This window comes from Candidozyma duobushaemuli (genome assembly GCF_002926085.2).
Source record: "Candidozyma duobushaemuli strain B09383 chromosome Unknown A_B09383, whole genome shotgun sequence".
Taxonomy (NCBI): domain Eukaryota; kingdom Fungi; phylum Ascomycota; class Pichiomycetes; order Serinales; family Metschnikowiaceae; genus Candidozyma; species Candidozyma duobushaemuli.
This window is the reverse complement of record NW_020289901.1, coordinates 1,227,345-1,246,058: the sequence shown is the minus strand read 5'-3', so window position 1 is coordinate 1,246,058 and position 18,714 is coordinate 1,227,345. Positions and strand designations below refer to the sequence as shown.

General features: G+C 45.0%; 6 protein-coding genes across 6 annotated transcripts; 3 read left to right on the top strand and 3 right to left on the bottom strand. All coding sequences in view use genetic code 12, as the record gives it.

Annotated features, from left to right (window-relative positions):
• Nucleotides 1–115: 115 nt before the first annotated feature.
• On the top strand, nucleotides 116–3,528 carry CXQ87_000564 (uncharacterized protein; the record flags this gene model as incomplete). The annotated part of the gene is made up of 2 exons (XM_025479138.1): nucleotides 116–2,308; nucleotides 3,271–3,528. The coding sequence occupies 2 exons, from the start codon at nucleotides 116–118 to the stop codon at nucleotides 3,526–3,528; spliced, it is 2,451 nt and encodes an 816-aa protein (XP_025338611.1).
• A 322-nt stretch (nucleotides 3,529–3,850) lies between these two features.
• On the bottom strand, nucleotides 3,851–8,229 carry CXQ87_000563 (uncharacterized protein; the record flags this gene model as incomplete). Its single annotated transcript, XM_025479137.1, has 2 exons — nucleotides 3,851–3,933; nucleotides 4,110–8,229. The coding sequence occupies 2 exons, from the start codon at nucleotides 8,227–8,229 to the stop codon at nucleotides 3,851–3,853; spliced, it is 4,203 nt and encodes a 1,400-aa protein (XP_025338610.1).
• A 210-nt stretch (nucleotides 8,230–8,439) lies between these two features.
• Nucleotides 8,440–12,717, bottom strand: SPT7 (SAGA histone acetyltransferase complex subunit; the record flags this gene model as incomplete). The annotated part of the gene is made up of 3 exons (XM_025479136.1): nucleotides 8,440–11,535; nucleotides 12,017–12,350; nucleotides 12,674–12,717. 3 exons carry the CDS (start codon nucleotides 12,715–12,717, stop codon nucleotides 8,440–8,442), a joined length of 3,474 nt encoding a protein of 1,157 aa, XP_025338609.1.
• A 719-nt stretch (nucleotides 12,718–13,436) lies between these two features.
• UGA3 (Uga3p) lies at nucleotides 13,437–15,724 on the top strand (the record flags this gene model as incomplete). The annotated part of the gene is made up of 2 exons (XM_025479135.1): nucleotides 13,437–15,023; nucleotides 15,065–15,724. 2 exons carry the CDS (start codon nucleotides 13,437–13,439, stop codon nucleotides 15,722–15,724), a joined length of 2,247 nt encoding a protein of 748 aa, XP_025338608.1.
• Nucleotides 15,725–15,881: 157 nt separating this feature from the next.
• Nucleotides 15,882–16,565, top strand: CXQ87_000560 (uncharacterized protein; the record flags this gene model as incomplete). Its single annotated transcript, XM_025479134.1, has 1 exon — nucleotides 15,882–16,565. The coding sequence occupies one exon, from the start codon at nucleotides 15,882–15,884 to the stop codon at nucleotides 16,563–16,565; it is 684 nt and encodes a 227-aa protein (XP_025338607.1).
• Nucleotides 16,566–16,743: 178 nt separating this feature from the next.
• SIK1 (snoRNP complex protein) lies at nucleotides 16,744–18,273 on the bottom strand (the record flags this gene model as incomplete). Its single annotated transcript, XM_025479133.1, has 1 exon — nucleotides 16,744–18,273. The coding sequence occupies one exon, from the start codon at nucleotides 18,271–18,273 to the stop codon at nucleotides 16,744–16,746; it is 1,530 nt and encodes a 509-aa protein (XP_025338606.1).
• Nucleotides 18,274–18,714: the final 441 nt, after the last annotated feature.

Below are 18,714 nucleotides of genomic sequence, written 5' to 3'. Positions count from 1 at the left end.
GGTAAAAATATGTGCATACGCATGGCCACCAAGGAGGATGTATGGGTGTAGGTAGGTGCACAATGCGTGTCATATCTCCAGATATGGATCCCTTCTCACAACCATATACCTGGTTATGTTCGACGCCTTTCTTCTAAAGCTTGCAGTGAAGCCTATCAACAAACCGGATCATGTTCCAGCACCTCCAGAAGTATGGGAGATCCGTGTTCTTCTAAGCACAACCATCTATGAAATAAAGGAGCTGATTTGGATCCACAGCGAGAACCACAGTCTATCACCGCCCTTCCTTAGGATCAAGATGTTCGGAGGACCTGTCGGTGATCTGTCGTCCTTGGACTCTATCTTAGGTCTCACTGAGCCTCCAGCATATGACAATTCAATCGACGCTTTGTCAGTGATCATTGACTACACCCTATTCGGGTCTCCAGCTATTCCACACAGGGATCCCATCCCACTGTTTTTTGATGTGCTTGTCTCTTCTATAATCAATGGGACAAGACGGCAGACACTACTTCGGGAGTCATTGGGCTCAACCGTGAGAGACATTAAAGAGCAAATCGTCGAGAAGTATTCCCTAGATCGGTCTGCTTATGGCTTAAAAGTACCTGATGGCATTTTATGCGACGATGATAACACACTTCGGGACATATTGGGGCTCGACGTTCCACTTCCTCGTAACAAGCGTCTTGAGTTGCAACTAGTCGAACGCGGCACACAACTACTAAAGATCACCGAAAGGTCATCAGGAAGACATTTCGCATCAATCAATATCACAAATGCTACTACAATACAGGAGGTCAAATCTGTTGCTTCGAGATATGCTGCTGTCCCTGAGCACCTCGTCAGACTCGCATATAGAGCTCACATCATTGCAGAGCCTTCGGTTCAGCAGGATGGAAGGACAATACTTGACATTTTACAGCTTGGATCCACCTTCGAACTGACATTCGAAATCGAATTTGATCTAAAGGATGAAGCGACGACAATCATAAACGGAGAGGAATGGGCCCCTACGGGGAATACTTTTGTCGAGGTCGGGGACAAGAACGGATCAACAAGATTGGTTCATCAATCAACTTTGTCCTCCAGCACATATGTCATTAGCTTGCAAGGAACAACGGTCGAACTCGACTCCTCAGAGTGTATCATCAATGACAACGAAGGATATGTTCTCATAAGTCCGGTGGGATACTCAAGAATCAGAAACAAATGGGGAAGCAGAGTTTTGAAAGCACAAAAGAGAAATTCCTCACAGATCAATGGAACGCAGCAGGGGGAAGAAAGAGTGCTCCAAGCTAACCCGACTCTCCAGCCACAAGTGATGCAGCCACCGCAGCAGGATGATCACGTCCGAAGGGAGCATTGGGCCCAAGAAGCTGACCCTGTTCAGCTCGAGGAAGAGATAGCAGAGAGGGATCAACGCAGAAACATCGCAGGACAGAGACAGACCGTTTTCACGAGGCTAATAGCAGCCGCCATGGCCAATCGCCAGAACCTTCGAAGGATTGGTATCAATGTCTTCTTCATGGCTATGATAGGTTTCGATATGCTTGTTCTCCTCACGATACCTAAATTTGCAACAGCGGCAGTCGCTTTCACATTTCTTTATTCGGTTTTCATCCGAGGCGGAGAAATCAGCGACTGGCTTGACCACTGGATCCTTGGCGAGGGGGCACCAAACACTGTACCATTCCGAATCGTTCGGCTCATTTCCAACACAATACGAGGGGGCTATAATTTGTATCACTTCAATTTCGACAGGATGTACAATTTCACCTCGAACTTAGTGATGCAATTGAGACCTTCGAGGGAGACTTTACTCGAGAGAACAGCCCAGCGGACCGATACTGTATCATTTTATGTCATTTCAGCCTTGAAAGAATTCTTGAGTTTAGTGATATTATTCATTGCCACGATAATTCCGACTGTTGAGACGGCATTCACAGAGCAGGATCTCACGAGACGGAACGAGACGAAAGACCGCATTGTTGCAAGAATCAAAAACTTTATCGAAGAGGCCATGCACAGACAAGACTACGCCAGTGTGAAGCAATACATTGAGCATGTAGAAGGTCTGCTCGACGACTTATATGCCACTGAGGATTGCGATAAGCTTGTCAAAGCTTACTTCACCGTGTTTAGGGCGTGTTCGGCCTCCCCGGAGGAGGTAAGAGCACTAAACACGATGGCGGGGCAAGCTGCCGCTGCAGACGTATTCGCGGAACCAAGAGATCCGGAGTACGGCAACAACCTGTCGGAAGAGCGTTTTCAGGATGATGCAAGAGAGGCACAGATTGAGGAGATCGACGTACGCGACGATGAAAATAGGGGTGCTAGGTCGGGTATTCGGAATCCAGGTTTAGCCGCTGATGCTAGGAGCACGGGAGCAGAGCTTCATCAGATATAGCCGATGTCGTCAAGAGAGAGGTAGTTGGAGAGAATGCATCGTGTACCAAGCAAAAATTGTTAAGCCCTAACAATGAGATCGATGGAATGGGGGCGATTTTGAGACTAATTGTGAGGCGTTGCGAACGTTTCCAAGGCTTGCAACAAACGAGAATGAGACAAGACTGTCAAAGTCGAGCATTGGGATCCAAGCCTTGGCGAAAATGCGCCGACTTTTGGGTCCTTGGATCTCGCACAAACACGATTCCACTGCCTAGACCATCGAACAAAGGCATTGCTAAGAGAGAACACCATTGAATGTGCAGCACTAGGTGACAATTCACGAACGGAAAGCTGCAGCAAGAGTAGTTCAGAGGAGAAGCATAGCTCGTGGCACGCAAATTCCTCGATTGTGATAGGCCCGAGCGCTGTCTAAATCCCGTCACGCCATGCTCGCTTAGCTGCCAAACAAACAAACAACCGAAGCCAGGCGCGACTAGTAGCGAGGCGGGCTTGTATCTGCAGTCGGCGCCGGCAGTGTCAAGAGCGATTCGCGTTTTCACCAAGCCTAATTTTTTAGAGCTTGTTGACATTGGACCGCACTGGGCAGGAGCACGGTCGGCAATAGCGGCGTCAAAAGTACCAAGCCCGCGTTTCAACCGCCGGGCCCACTTTTAGTGGGGCAACGCAGCGCAGAATCCATTGTTTGTAATGCATCTGTGCTGCGTGCCGTGGGCGGGCGGGCGCTGAAACAAAACAAAGCTTGTCAACAAGTCGGCTGACTGAAATATATAAAGGGCCTGCTGTCGCCTCTTGGGAGCCTTTTTTTTTTCTTCATCACATCTACTTGATCCTTCCAACTACTCGTCTTTCGTTATAATGCAGTTCTCCACCGTTGCCATTGCCGCCGCCTCTGTCGCCGCCGTCTCCGCTGCCTCCGTCGTCACCGAGACCGACCTCCAGTCTACCTTGGTCACCATCACCGACTGTGGTCCAGAGGTTACTGACTGCCCCGCCAAGTCCTCTATTGCTCCTCAGAACCACACCGCCACCGCTAACGTCTCCTCTTACGAGGGTGCTGCTAACAAGCAGTACGCTGCCGGTGCCGTTGCCTTGGCCGCTGGTGCTTTGTTGGCTTTGTAAGCAGCTTAGCTTCTAGTATAAATAAACAGCAGGACTAATTCGCATTCGTAGATCACTCGAGACTTTTCGCGTACCACAACAGATGCTTGACGATGAAAAGAAGGCATTCCACTTTGCAGTGTACAATGCTGTAGAGCAAATTCCGCCTGGACATGTCACTTCTTACGGCCATATAGCCTATTTGATTGGTCGGCCTCAAAACTCTCGTCAAGTTGGTTCTTCTCTCAAACATCTTTCTCATTTGAAAAACTTATTAAACCAAGAAGGAGCTTCGTTAGGAGATATTCCATGGTGGAGGGTCATAAATAGTGCTGGGATGATTTCAGTTAGAGAAAATGGTGAGTTCGAGCAGGCCTCGTTGCTCAGACAAGAAGGGGTGCTGGTGCTGGATAAGCACAGAGTTGACTTAGAGGAATTTGGCTGGTTCCCTGATGACATTGAATAAACGTTCTATAATATCAATTGTATTTACACTGGCTTACTTTTCTTGCCATTGCGAGGCCTACGACCTCGACTGTGTTTTTGGCCATTACCGTTTGGGGTGGGTGATGTTTTGGGTCCACGCATTTCTTGTTGCACACGTCGGGATTCTTCTTCCCACCATTTTGCAAACTCCTGCTCCTGCTGAATTTCTTGGAGAGACTTTCTTTCGCCCTCGAATTGCTTTTGTCTTTCAATCTTCATTGACTCCTCGAGCATTATGGCAGTCATGGAGCTGGAACTGCTACCCGCCTCGGAATTTGCACTCCCAAGTACGGGCATGTTGCTTGCAGAATCCATTTGAGCAGCTGGGGGAGAAACAGCCTTCCACGGATTTTTGAGCGTGGGTGTAACAATGTTGTCCGTAAACTTCTGATCCGTGTTCAAGTCTCCAAATTTCCTTCTCTGCTTCTGCGATGGTTTGATACCAGAAAACTTGATTTTGGATTTGGACTTGTTACCGGTTACTTTATCACCGAGCGTGGGTCCGAATGGGGTGCCCTCAATGGGACTGGTCGACACGTCGCGTGCGCTCCATCCAGTGCCTAGAGTAGCACCCAGGGGTGGCGGACTCGAGCTTTCTGACTTCAGAGCTTCAAGAAGTTGGCCTCTACTCAGCTCAACTTCGCTCGTTTCATGTTGAGACACTGGATGTGTATTAGTGCCCGTCTTCGATTTGCGACGTCTTCTTGATGTTACCATTTCGAAGTCATCTTCACCAGTGATGTCATCAGCAATTGCCGAATCGCTTACTTTCCTCGAAGACTTGCAGATGTTCAAGTTTTGAAGCTCTTTGGGGAGTTCGATAGTACTACTCCTCCTTGAAAGCTTTCTCGAAGAGGATCTGCGTTTTTTCTCCTCCGCTCCAAGAGGTTCGGGCGATTGATCAAAAATTGGTTTGAAAGCCAGATCATCAGTCAAAAATATATCATTGAAAGCTTTTGCAAAGTCTGATAACGCATCAGCATCAATTATTGGACCATTTAATGATCTGATTAAGTTGAGATTAACTTCTCCGCGATCTCCAACAACAAAGTCATTCTGTTTCATCAACTGCAAAAACCTCATCTCCTTCTCCAAGGCAGCAAGAATTTCTTCGTCAAGATCCCGAAACGTTGGTTCAAAAATAAGAATGTCTAGATTGTTGAAAATGCACCAACAACAGCTCTTAAATAATTTTGAAGCCGACAAATAAAATGAATGGGTGAGTAGCAAAAGAACATTATCGTATGTGATGAGGTCTTTGATAGCAAGTTCAGATATATGCTTCAATTGAATAAGAAGCAACTCGTCAGAGATCTCTATCATGTCAAGCAAGAAATTAATGAAATCGTCGCTGTCGTCATCACTGGAAACCACGCCATAAATGCAATCAAATACTTTAAGATCATCACAGCCATATATATGGCGAAGTATCACCTCAAATTGCAACGTGTTAATGCCCTCTAGGTTAACTTGTTTCTGTTCTTCCTCAAATGAGCTGTCTGTATCATCACTGGCTATTGTTTCCCACCTCTCTGACAAGAAAGTCTCAAAAAAAGCTGACCTTGCTACAAGGATGGAAGAATCACAACGCACTTGACCGTCCAGTAAGATTATCGTCAAGTCCCCACGTCCGTTGTTGATACAGCTTTGGAACAGCTCAATGAATTTCTCCTCTTTCCCAAAGTGCGAGTCCATTTGAAAAATTGCCATCAAGATTGCGAAATGATCTTTCGATCTCTTCACAGACGGAGGGCATTTCGACCCCAATGGAAAAGCATCCCAGAAACGCAACACACTATTCGTGTAGATGAAGTGCAAAAACACAACGGTGGCTCGAACATCGACATCAGATTCGAATGTCAACAATCGTCTCGTCACATCATAGCTGCCTTTGAAGCCATGAGTTATAAAGAATTCATCGCCGTTTTCCTGCGACATGAGCCTTTCGAAAAACTCTGAGCGGCATGCCAAGATGTTGGAATGAAATTTTAAACGGATGTTTGGCAGACTCCGGAATTCAATCGCGGCGTCGTGAAATTTGTAAAACGAGGCTTGCACTTTTACAAGTGAATTAAAGGCAGCTTCTAATGATAGTACATCATTAAGCCTTGAGATTTCGTCGATGTCATAAGCCTGGTACAAGCTTTCGGATTGAATCGGCTTCCGGGAAGAATAACTATAATGCTGGAGAAAGCTTTGATAAAGCCTGTCGCTTATTCTCACCTTTTCAAGAGTTTCATCGTCCTCGTGATCATCAGATCTGGCCAAGAACAGGAATTCATCATTTCTTTTGCGTGGACGCAATGGGTATATGAAATCAGATACATAGCAATTCATGTCATGATCTGTGTCAAGAAGTTGATCCTGTTTGCGGTATGAGTCGACTTCACTCAAAACGCTCAAGTAGTTCAAGTCCATTTTAAAATCATTTTTTTGAAGCTTTAGAGGTAGCATATCAGATTCATCTCTCATGAAGCCAAATGAAACGAACTGATCGTCACAGCTTACCTTAACAACTCTATTAACACCTTCTAGTTTCCGGAACTTGTTCTTGGATGTCATCGCCAACGAGGGTGTCTTTGAAGTTAGCGATGGGCGACGTTGAGACTGCGAGGATGATGTGAACTTGGTGAAGACGGATCCATCTCTCGTGCAAAGAACAATCGATCCGTCATAAGAATTATCGATATCAACTGCACGAAGATTGGAATCGAATGCTCGCCAAATGTATTGGAATTTGATATTCCGAGCTGCCTTCATATCAAACTTAGCCGGGATTGCGAAAGACATAACGTCGCCACTTTCAAGAAGAAGAAAAACATTCTCTGGAGATTTCATAGCAATCTTCCGGATCTTAGGCGACACCGTCAACCTCGACGGCTTATAAGTGTCGAACTTATCGAACTCCGATCTCGTTGGAAGTTTCTGAAGCTTGTATCTGTGGTGCTGATAAAAAACAAAGAGATCGTTGGTATCGGTCGCAATACAAGTGCATGTCTCGCAAGTGGCGATAAATTGTACCTTTTCTTTGAAAGATACCGATTTAGGCTGCTCAATCACCTTTCCCCTGACTATAGTGCCATGCAAGTTAAGGCTGTAATCATCCTCACCAACCGCCTCGAATCCCATCTGGCCAATGTTAAGGCCCCACATATAAATGGTATCATCAGTATATGCCACAGAGTGGATTTTGCTCGCAGCAATGCCAACCATCGGGTTTGTATTCTTCCGAAGCTCTCCAGTGGTAATCAGAATAGGCACATTCTGAAAGTCTCGAGTCGAACCCGTTCTGTACTGCTGGCTATCTGAAGACGTAAAGCCCAATTGGTTGTACTCATTCAGACCCCAACCGTAAACCTCATTAGAAGTGGTCAACGCTAGGTTGTGACCCGTCGATACGGCAACTTGAGACACTAACCTGTCTTCTTCTTCAAAAAGGCTTACTTGCGAGAATGAGAAACTGTTTTTTGAATGCCCGACACCGAGCCTTCCTTTGGAAGCCAACCCACAAGTGAATAGACGGCCATCTGTTGTTAAAGCAACCGAATGATATTTCGATATCCTTAAGTCACGATATCGAGGCTTTCGAAGAAACAGTTGCATATCTGAATGTGGCGGTTGAAAAGTTTTATGTGAGACCTTAACAGGGACAGATCTGTCGGTGGAATCGCCAACGCCGAGAGAGTGATTCACATTAGATCCCATAACGTACATATCTGAAGCTCCTCGTTTTGGACTCCACATTATATGATCTAGCTGCCAAGAGCGTCTCATTCTTTGAGTGCTAACATCTTCACTGTTATGCTCTGGGTACCTGTACTGCAAGTGGTACTCGTTGTGTTCATTGATGTAAGTTGGAATCCACACAAAATCCTTAAGATCGTTTCGCAACAAGAAAAGGGGCGGGATGCCACCTCTGTCCTTCTTCTTCAATAGCTCGTGAAGTATCGAAGAGTTTCCCACCGGCGTTTTATCCAAATACTGTTGAAGTACAGCAAGGCAACGGAACCGCTTGTGGTATAGAATATAATGAAGCACGTTCCATCCATTTTCACAGTCAGTAGCCAAAATTATCAGTTTTGCCTCCGGTGTTCGTAACACCTGATTCATTAAATCAGGTTGGTCACAGAGTACAGTGACATGAAGCACTGTCCTTCCGAAAACATCTCTGTTAAGGATGTTATATTTGAATTTCTTGCTACTGCCGTCACTTGGACGAACTTTGCTTTTTGTCATCAGAGTTACTGCATTGGCGGCTGGAGTTCTCGTGGCAAATCTATCGGAGGCAAGTAGATCTGATCTAGTTGGAGAAAATGAGTAATGGATCTTTTCCAGAAGTACATATGGGATAAGCGCGCGCTAGGCAAACAACTACTCCACGTTGTGTTCTAATTAAATACAGTTTATTTTGATTTGGGAAGGCGACCCAATTCATTAAAAGCAGATCTAATCCTCACTCTTCATAGTAGCGTCGAATCCTAGACCGTTCTCGACCTTGAAGGAATCGTTTCCGCCCTCAATCGAAACGCTCTCATCTGGCAAAAAGAAAGCTTGAGAGAGTAGCTTTTTCTTGACTGACGATATCTTGCCAGTAGGTGGAAGACGCGGACGAATATTTCTCTGTTTTTGTGGTAATTCCTCGTCCTCGATAAGGTATAATTTTGTGGGTGGTGGAAGCTCGGAGCTTTCGCCCTTTCTCTTCTGCTGCTTGACGAGGAACGTTTCGCTTTTCTGCACCAAGCTTTCGTAGAATGGCTGCAAAACGCCGACTTGGTTGGGGACGTCGGCTTGAGTCAACTTTGGCTGCACCCAGTCCTTCAAATCCTCATACTTAGTACTCTTGTTGACCTGATCCGTGTTCGAAAGGGAGCTCTGCAAACGAGAGTGCAACAAGTACGTGGGAATCGAGGAGCTCAACATGTTGAACTCCTTATCCAAACCAAGCTCCTTGAGACCAAGGAAATCATCGCCTATTTCATTTGCAAAGTCTCCAGTCATGAACTGCTCACTGTTATTCTCGAAGTTCTGTTCACTAAGATTTTGCAAACTTGGTCTTAACAACTCCTTCACAAATCCTGAAAGCTTCTGTCTCAAGTCCTTGAGCTTGGCTTTTTGTTTCACTGCTTTTTCAACAACGAATGTGTATAGATCATCAGGTCTTTCAACACCATTTTCGAGCAAACTAAGGAGAATAATTGCCTTGTCACTCAACTGGTTCGTCGACGAGGATTCACAATGCATTTTGACTGATTTCGCTAGATTCAGCATATACCGTTCAGCAATTTGAGTCAAAGTGTTAACAGCCAAAGGTTCAGTTGTCTCAAAGCCGGTGTGCATTGCAATTTTGGCAACACCTCTTCTAAGAGAAGCGTATTGTACATCGTGAGAATCTAGGTTGTGATTTGGCAACTTGGAAACTGGGTCAACATCGATCTCCTTAATGTACTCTATCTCTGGCTGACGCATTTGAGTACGGTGCATGTATTGCTGAGTTTGCATCTGCCGAATCAAAGAAATTTTGAAACAGATTTTTCGAATCTCTTGAATTTCTGTGATATTGCCACGGTAAAGGCCGTTGAGACCCGATTCCAATGGAAGAATCAATCCCGAGGAAAGGTTATCAGCTTCGCCCTTCAGTAAAAGCAGCTCAACCATTTCATTTTCTAGTCTATCCTGGTCTTGGTCGTCAATGCCAGGATATTTGATTCCTGGAATGCCACCAGCGACATCATATTCAAGAAGATAAGGCTCGTCATTATCGAGAAGCTTATTCGTCTTCGAAACCATTTCCTTGTTGTCTAGGAATTGATTAAAATTCTTCATTTTGTTCGATTCTCGAAGAATTGCCTCGGCATCAAGCTTGAGCTTCCCATCATTATCAAAAAGGGCAGCACGAGAAGCGCAATAGTTAGCCCGTGACTTTGCGGTTAGGGTCCTCCATGATTGGAGCTCTGGATCTTGTTCGTCCTCGTTTTCATTTTCGCGTATATCGGTGTCAGCTTCCTCGGCCGCTTCTTCTTCCTCTTCCTCAGCAGGATTATCCTCCGTCATAATATTCCCATTTTCAGTTGGGGTTGGTTGCGATATCGGAGCAGGGGTTTCCAGATTGGAGGGGACGTCTGACAGCTGGGCGTCACTCACACCCTCAACTTCCTCGGATTTGATAATTTCTTCCCGCTTTCTTTTTCTCCCCTTCTTTGAAGCTTTCTTACCACCCTTTAAAGCAGGCGTAGAAGCTTTTGCCTCAGAATCGAGATCCTCTTCTTTTTCGACCTCTGATCTATTTCTTATCGTAATGTCAGGTATCGTTGGAATATGCTTCTGAGTTCTCTTCTGCATGGCAATTGCATGTGCCCTGAGATAGTGTTTGGGATCTGCGTTGTAGGTCAAACAGTTGTTCCATATAAGCATCAAGTCGTCCACAAACTCCTGCTTTGAATTGTAGGAAAGGCTTTTGAGCTTTTTCATAACTGTATTCAAATCCATTGGTTTCTTGATAATTAGGCCATAGTTGGGCGCTTCTCTTTTGGAAACCTTATTGAGGAAGGGTGTCGAATGTTCAGTGTATCCACGAAGGTCTTGAAGAACTTTTTCACAAGATTCATATAACTCCTCTTGTCCAATGCGTTCATCGTTAGCCCATTTGCCCCTGTTCTTACGCACGTCCATGAATAACTTTTTTAGATCATGGTCGGTCAAACTCACATCATCACGACGATCCTGGATAACACCCAAAAGATGTTGTAGCGAATGTGACGCAGAACCTAAATTGATCGGTATCTGGTTTGTGGGATCGTCACCAGCTGGCTTTTGAGATTCAATTTGCATGTCCGACTTCTCAAGCTTCCTGCGCTTGATGAGGGTTTCTTTGTCGTATTCGAAGTTGTGATAAACCTTGTTGAATTCTTTAACAAGTGCTTCTTGATCTTCGAGATTCATTGTTGGAGCATTAGCAGGAAACTCGGTTCCCTCTGTTGAAGCATCTTCAAGATCCGTGTTATTTGTCTCTGGAGGTGGCGTTGACTTGGTGACAAATTCGCTTGACAGGATTTCCACCTTAACATGTCCGTCTTCGTATTGAAGCTGACCATTTTCAATGTTGTCCTGTTCATCCTGCTTAGTTTGGCCACTATTTTTGTCTTCATCATCGTCATCCTCATCATCGTCGTAGTCTTCTTCTTCCTCTCTCACAGGCATTGGGGCAGCAGATTCATTTTCCTTTTGCTGTCCATCCTGAACTGGAGCCTCATCTAGACCGTCGATCAAGTCATACGTAGTACCAGACTCGTCTCTCTGGCTTTTGAGTGAATGGTCGGTTCCCTTTAGACTGTCCTCGTAAAAGTAATCGATGGCCTTCTCCCATAGGATATATCTCATGTGGAAAGCAAGATTGATCATGGGCCTAGTACCGTCCTCGACCGAATCTTCATCATCCGAACCTTTCTGATCAGCTTTTGTGACATGTAAAACACAGTTACCCTCAAGAAATTGCGTCCAGAGCTCGAAGTTGTCTTGTTTAAGGATATGCGAGACAATCACGAACTGATATTCACTAAGATGCCTTTTGAAAAACCCTCGATGAAGAAGCTCCTTTGCTAGATGGAATATTCCTCGTGAGTTGCTTTGCAGAAAGCTTCTTAGCAGTTCCATGTTGGGATCGTCTCTTGAACCGAGTGTCTGTGATAAATTGAAAATGATAATACAAAATGAAGGAAATGCTCGCCGCTCTTTCTGAAGCTGTGCTTCCTACCGAAGGTTCAATTAAAGTCCTTATGTTCAATGATAAAGGGATCACAAAATGGATGCAAAATTCGATAGAGTTCACCTTTTACTTGTTGACCATGAGCCAAGGCGCGCCTGCAGGACAGACCAAGCGACTACACGGGTTTACATTCGATTTCAAAAAAGTCTCTACTTGTTGCTCCGTACTTGAGCAGATATGCTTTCCTAGTAGTGGATATGCAATTATACGTACTCTATGTATCACCGCTCTTCGTATAAATCCCGAGTGGCTCACCTAGACAGCATACTTCTTGGTCCACTCTCTAGCAGTGGCCTCATACTTAGGTCTGTCAGACTTGTAAACGTGAGCAATCTCAGGGACCAATGGGTCATCGGGGTTGGCGTCAGTCAACAAGGAGCAAATGGACAAAAGCACCTTAGAGATGGTAAGGGCAGGAGACCACTGGTCCTTCAAAATATCTAGACAGATAGAACCAGTTGCGTTGATGTTAGGGTGGTAGATCTTAGTGGTGAAGTTGATCTTTGGAGGCTTGAATGGGTAGTCAGTGGGGAAGTGAATCGAAAGGAAGAACACACCTCCAGCATATGGGGAGTCTGGGGGCCCATGATAGATGCTTGCCAATGGTACAAATCATCGCCGACAGGTCCAGCGGAGCATGAAGATGGGGGGTCTCTGTTTTGTTAGTTTTGTGCTTGTGAAGTCGCCATGACATTGAAGTCTTGTGACTGATTTGATCCACAGTTTTTATAAACATGTCAGAACTGAATCGAAGATGCATTTGCAATAGTCTGATGGAGGATATTGTGGATCAAACAGACTCTTCATCTAGCGATGATTTGATGTCAATGCCAGTTCACAAGAATCGACAACAAATTTGACAGTTTCAAATGTGGCAGGAGGTTTCCGAGGGCTAATCTCGGTGATCAGAATACATACCTTCCCAAGTCAAGCAACTCTTTGTTGATACGCTTTAAAGACATGATAAACTATTGATATAAATGAGCTTTATGAAAACTGTGAAAGATAGAAAAAAGATATTGCAGCAGCGAGGAGGAAAAAAACTGATTGCGGTACAACGCTTCGGTGACCAGCAGGCATATGCAGGAGCATACATCAGATTCCATAGTGTTCCATGTCACATGACAACAACTGGCATAAGGGTCTCACAATAGGACCAATATTCGAATACCGTTGTATCTATCATTTTCAGAAGATGAGCGAAATGTCAGATATTTGCCACTACATTGGCGTGGTGTGTCAACGGAAGATTCTTTTATGATTTTCGCACGCAGGTCCGCTTTTGTAGCGAATGGACATACGTAAACAAATCTGTCAAGCTCAAGCGATACTGCTCGATATGTACTTACAGATTTCAACTTTTTCACTTGCAAAAAATCTCTCCGTCTTTTGATCTTCTCTTGAGGCCGATACCGGAGGAATAGCTCGAGGTGCTAAGCCTTGTCCCGCGTAGTCGAGGCGATATCGAAGCCTGGGGTCGAACAAAGCATATGAGGTGGCCATTTTTCTTACCATTGTGGTCAAAGTAATCTTCTGTTTTCAGGGCTTCTTGTTTTCCTTTGAACTTACCCCACATCAAGGGCGAATACGAAGAGCTAGTCCTGCATACCCACAAGGCGTTATCTTGAAGAAGATGGGTTCTCTGAGACCGCTAGACCAAAGTTTTGGGACTCTTCTGCATATGTTTTCCAAGTTCGACTCCAAAAGGAGTAACGTCTTGAGCATGAAAGGGTCTCGTGGGCTTGACACGCCCGTCTCGTCCAAGAGTCGCTCCACCTCAGTTCCTAGAAGTCCGCCAGAGACTTCCAGTCTTCAACTGTCAGGGACTAAAAAGCCTCCTAGTAAGAGAGGGAAGTCGAAGTTTGGCTGTATCACTTGTAAGGTCAGAAAAAAGAAATGCGAAGGGACGAAGCCGGTTTGTCGAGACTGCCGTCGGTTCAACAAGGAATGTGTCTGGATAGACTACGACACTATGGAGGTTGATGAAATACGACGTCTTCGAAAGAAAGTGAGGGAACAAGAGAGCTTGAATAAGGTTCGTATTCGACGCTCCAAGGGCAAAAAGAGTGACGGCATGGCCGACGACGATGTGCCCAAAATTGAAAGTCCACCAACGCTGCTTCAAATTGACACAGAACCCGCTAAGTCTGAAGCCTATGATATAAAGCCTACAGATGATGAGGCTCCTGGAATAGCTACATCCACTGCATCTTTGGATTATGTTCAGGCTCTACGAGAAGCCTATCCGGTTTCCACATCGCCGCCTCTAAATTTTAAAGATGACCTCAGGGGTCTTAATTTGGGTGACATCCATCATAATGCTGTCGTTCGAAATCGAACCTTTTTGACACCAGATAACATAAGATCGCCCTCTCCTCGTGCGTTCTCGCCTGCTTTGATGGAACTCGAGGCCCTTGATGATTCTACATCAGGAGGCACCCCATCAGGTCTCCTCAACTTTCTCAAAGAGGTTTCTATGTTCACAGGCAGCAGCAACAATCCATCGCCACAAGGGGACAATAATACACTTGATGAGCCAAATAAAAATGGTGACAACATGGTGAAATTCTCGCCGTCCTTCAACATTCCTGGCTTTTTAGATCAGGTCAACCAAATGCTGACATCCTCCGCATCACAACTTAATCAACTTGCATCAGCATTTAATGCCACCTTCATTCCTCCACCACAAGCACCCCCTCCACTCCTTCCCGAGCTCGATGCCTCTGGTCATTACTTGTATGATTACTACGTCAATACCCTTTCTCAGAAAGTTTCTATCGCACCAATAAGTCAGAATGAGTCCAACTCCTATCAAAAGGTATTCCTACCTCTAGCCCAAAGAGACAAGGGCGTATTGTGTGGAATTCTCGCTTGGGCTGGTTTCCATCTTGGTGGACAATGGACAGCTGAGGCATCCATGTACGCAGAAACCGCCGTCAAACTCCTCACGCAAGACATTGATTTTAGCGGTACTCTACCAGCTTTCCATGAAGACCGTCGTGCAATTCTTAATAAACTAGCTGTCATCCTAATCTTGTGCGGTGCTGAAATCTGCCGAGGCGATGTGAAATACTGGTCCGTTTACCTCAATTGGGGTTGGAAACTCCTCAAAGACAACGGTGGCATCACAAAGTTTGACAACAACAAGGAAGAACACTGGCTCATCACTAATTTTGCATACCATGATGTTCTCGCGAGCTCCGTCAATGAACGAGGTACATACTTCCCACTTGAGATCTACCAAAAAATTTTCAAAGATCCTCAGGGTGTTTCTAGGGGAACTTGAATCCTTTACTCGGTGTATCAAAGATATTATACAGATACATCGCGGAGATTAGCTCACTTTCGCTCGATTGCAAAAACGAACTTGACTCATATTATAAGCGCCAATCACCTAAGGTCACTCCCAACAACTTTGATGGAATTTCCTCAACTTCTCCAGAAACGAATAAGCCATTTGATGAAACGGGACTGGAAGTAAGCGATCACGGCAAGGTTGGCTCAATTCTATATTCTATAACAGCCAGAGCCAAAAAGATTGAGTATAAGATCGATACCGCAAAGCCTGATCCTGATGACTTGGAGAATCTTAATGACTTCGATTTAGAGATGCAACTCATGTGCTTTGAGGCTTATCAGATCAGCTGCAAGCTTTTCCTTCGGCAATCCATATTGAAAATGAACCCTTCTGCTATAGAATCTCAGATTCTCATGAATGACCTCATGAAGAGTATCAATCTTTTGGTGGAGACTCCAATGCAAGCTACGTTGGTTTTCCCACTCTTTATTGCAGGCATCCATTCTGTCGCTGAATTTGATCGAGAACATATGAGAGACATCCTCAATCAGATGATGGAGACTTACGGACCTTGGAATGTTCAAAGAATCAAATACGTCATGGAACAAGTATGGGAACAGAACCCGATGGTGATAAGGTTGTTGATTGGCTCGCTATCCTCAAGCAGTTAGGATGGGAGATTAATTTCGCTTGAGAGTACCACAACTCGCACTCATTCACTTGTCTGTTTGCACCCATCGACGCACACTATAAATTGTGTTTGTATAATTATCACCATTTTTTACTTCACCATAATATCTTTCCTCTTCATCACAGTTGAACATCAAGATGTCCGACCAAGCAGTTACTCCCAACGAAACAAACGCAAATGGCTCCGAGTCACCTCCTCTGATTGTTGTCAATGTTGATGAGCGTGAACTCAATAATAAGACTTTGCAACATTTATTGAAGTATGAGTGGGCCAACTCAGGTTATGCGTTTTTCTCTGATTGCAAATACGTTGCTCTTGTCTTCAAAGGGACTGCCCCGGTATCGAACTATTTGTGTCTGCTTAAGCCCGCTCAAAAGGCCGTAAACTGGTTGGACTCTTTTTGTGACCACAAATTGACCTCTGTCGACCAGATCCTTGACTTGTCATCATCTCAAATTGACGACATGACTCGGCTGGCTAAGGGCACTTTGGAGATGATTCATCTTGTCACTTTCAAGGGTATGGTAGAGCCAACAGTGAAGCGAATCAACAATGTCGGGGCCCTGGTTCATTATCTTTCGCATAATGATAAGGGAAAGTCAGTTATACCATCTATGATAGATCCACTCGTCTCTCCCGTGAATGTCATGTTGGAGAAGGCAGTTTCGAAGAAGTCGCCTGGTGCAGAAAGAGTTGCTGAACAATCGAGTGAACTCAAGAGGTCGTTAAAGATACTCATCAAGCTCATCAAGAACCAAGAAGGTGCTGACGAGTCACAGTCGATCGATAATACCAGCGGTGAAAACCTTCCTGCCGCCTAGATATGTCTTAGCTGCATTCAGTTAGGAATGTCCTAGTGGGCTTTCGTGGAGTATGTCAATTACTTCTATACGCATGTTGATATTGGTTACAAAAATTGATGATGTTTTGGAAACGTCGTAGCTCTCGGTTTGTGCATGATTTGATCTTGGAATGAGGAGTTGATGCAAAAAAGCATAATTAGTCCTTCGACTTCTTCTTCTTCTTCTTCTTTGAGGAGTCCTCGTCGTCATCAGCCTTACGCTTCTTCTCCTTCTTGTCCTTCTTGTCCTTCTTCTCTTTCTTTTCCTTCTTTTCCTTCTTCTCCTTCTTTTCTTTCTTCTCCTTCTTCTCCTTCTTTTCAGCCTTGGCTGGCTCCTCGTCATCAGACTCCTGTGCAGCCTCCACATCCATCTCGTCAACCAAGTCCGATGTCAAAGCCAAGGCCTCCTTGATGGCGTCAACATTCTTCATAGGGGCAGCACCGGTGTCGTAGAAGTTCAATCTCTCCTCCACCTGTCTCTTCAATATTTGACCGAATGCGGTACTAGGCTCGTCAGAGTAGTTGTCAATTCTGGAAGCAATAGAACACTTGTTAGCCAAGTATCTGGAAATTCTTCCCTTGTTCTTAGCAGAAGCCTTACCAATGAAAGAGGAGTGGTAAATCAAACCGTACTTAGGAGTGTTACCCTTGGTCTTCAAAGCTCTGAAAAGGGCCTTCTCAGCACCCAAAATCTGGACGGTAGATGCAGCTTGCTTGGAAAGGTTGGTCAAAGAACCAGCATGAGAAATCAATCTAGCACCCACAACTTCACCGATCAAGGTGGACAAGTTTGGAGCAACAGTGTGCATCTTCGAGGTCAAGTAGTCAAATAATCTAGCTCTGTATTCGGAGATGGACACAACTCTCTCAGCAAAAGTAGAGACGTTGAGCATATCTAGTTCAGAGATGTCCTGACCCATGGAGATTCTGGCATTGTCAATGATTCTTTGAGCAACACCGGAGTCGTCATTGACCAAAGCGGCAACCTCGTGGAGAGACTCGTCAGTCAAGGAAGCCTTATCTTTCATGAACAATGCAAGCTTGGCGTAAGTGTAGTTGTCAGGAACAATCTTGGCCAACTCTGGGAAGTGCCAGCCGTACCATTCCTTCACTCTCATAGAGAAGGTATTGATATCCTTGTCCAATTGGTCTAAAAGAGCAATGGCTTGGATGATGTGGTTGTCATTTTTCTGCACGGAGAACTTAACCTTGGCTCTGGAGAAGGCGTGGCCCAAACCCAACTGAGCTCTCTCAATGTCACCATCCTGCAACTCCTTCAAGATCTTGTGGCCGTGAACACGAATACCTCTCAAGAAGTCCTGGACAATCTCGTTGGAAACACAGTCAATGTAAGGGAAGTTCTCCTTGATGGAGGGACCCAAGTTCTTGTCAGAAACACCCAAGGTGATCTTGCCCTTCTTAGGCTTTGGCAAGTTCAACTCCAAGACAGACTTCAAGTAGTCAGAGACCAAACCCTCAGAAATATCGTTGGCGTTTTCCAAAGCCTGTGCTGCACCCTTGAAAGGAGCAAAGGAGACGAGCTCCACCATCTTGGAAAATTTTCCCAAGTCATTGGAGGACTCTTGCACCTCTTTTTGTCTGTTTGCAATGTCATCCTGCTGGATCAAGACCTTGAATATAGCATAGCCCGCAGCTTCCTCAAAGAGAAGGAAATCGATACCAGCCATCTTAGATCTTCCTTATGTCTGCTGGAACGAGTGCTTGAGGGAAATTCGATGTAGGGTACCGATGGGATCTTCTCACTGGGAAAAAATCTTACCAAGGGCATCCCCAGAGGTGCAGGAGAGACGATGGGGCTCTACACGACCATCATAAACAAGTCCTCCAAGATATCGAGACAGATAAATTTTCTAGATCTTATTTTTTTTTACTCATTCGTTTGTTTATTCGTTTGATGAAGGACAAAAGTAATAGTTTGGTAAGATTTTCAGAATCCGGAACTAGGGCATGCACATACACAGCATCGTTGATTTATAGACCTCTAAATCATTCTAGACATCTAATCCCAAGTCTATAAGGCTATGTTTGACAAATAACAGTCTATTTTTGTGCTTAATAGGGTATGGCCTTGCATGGCTCTCATCCAACACTGCGATGGATCTGTAACG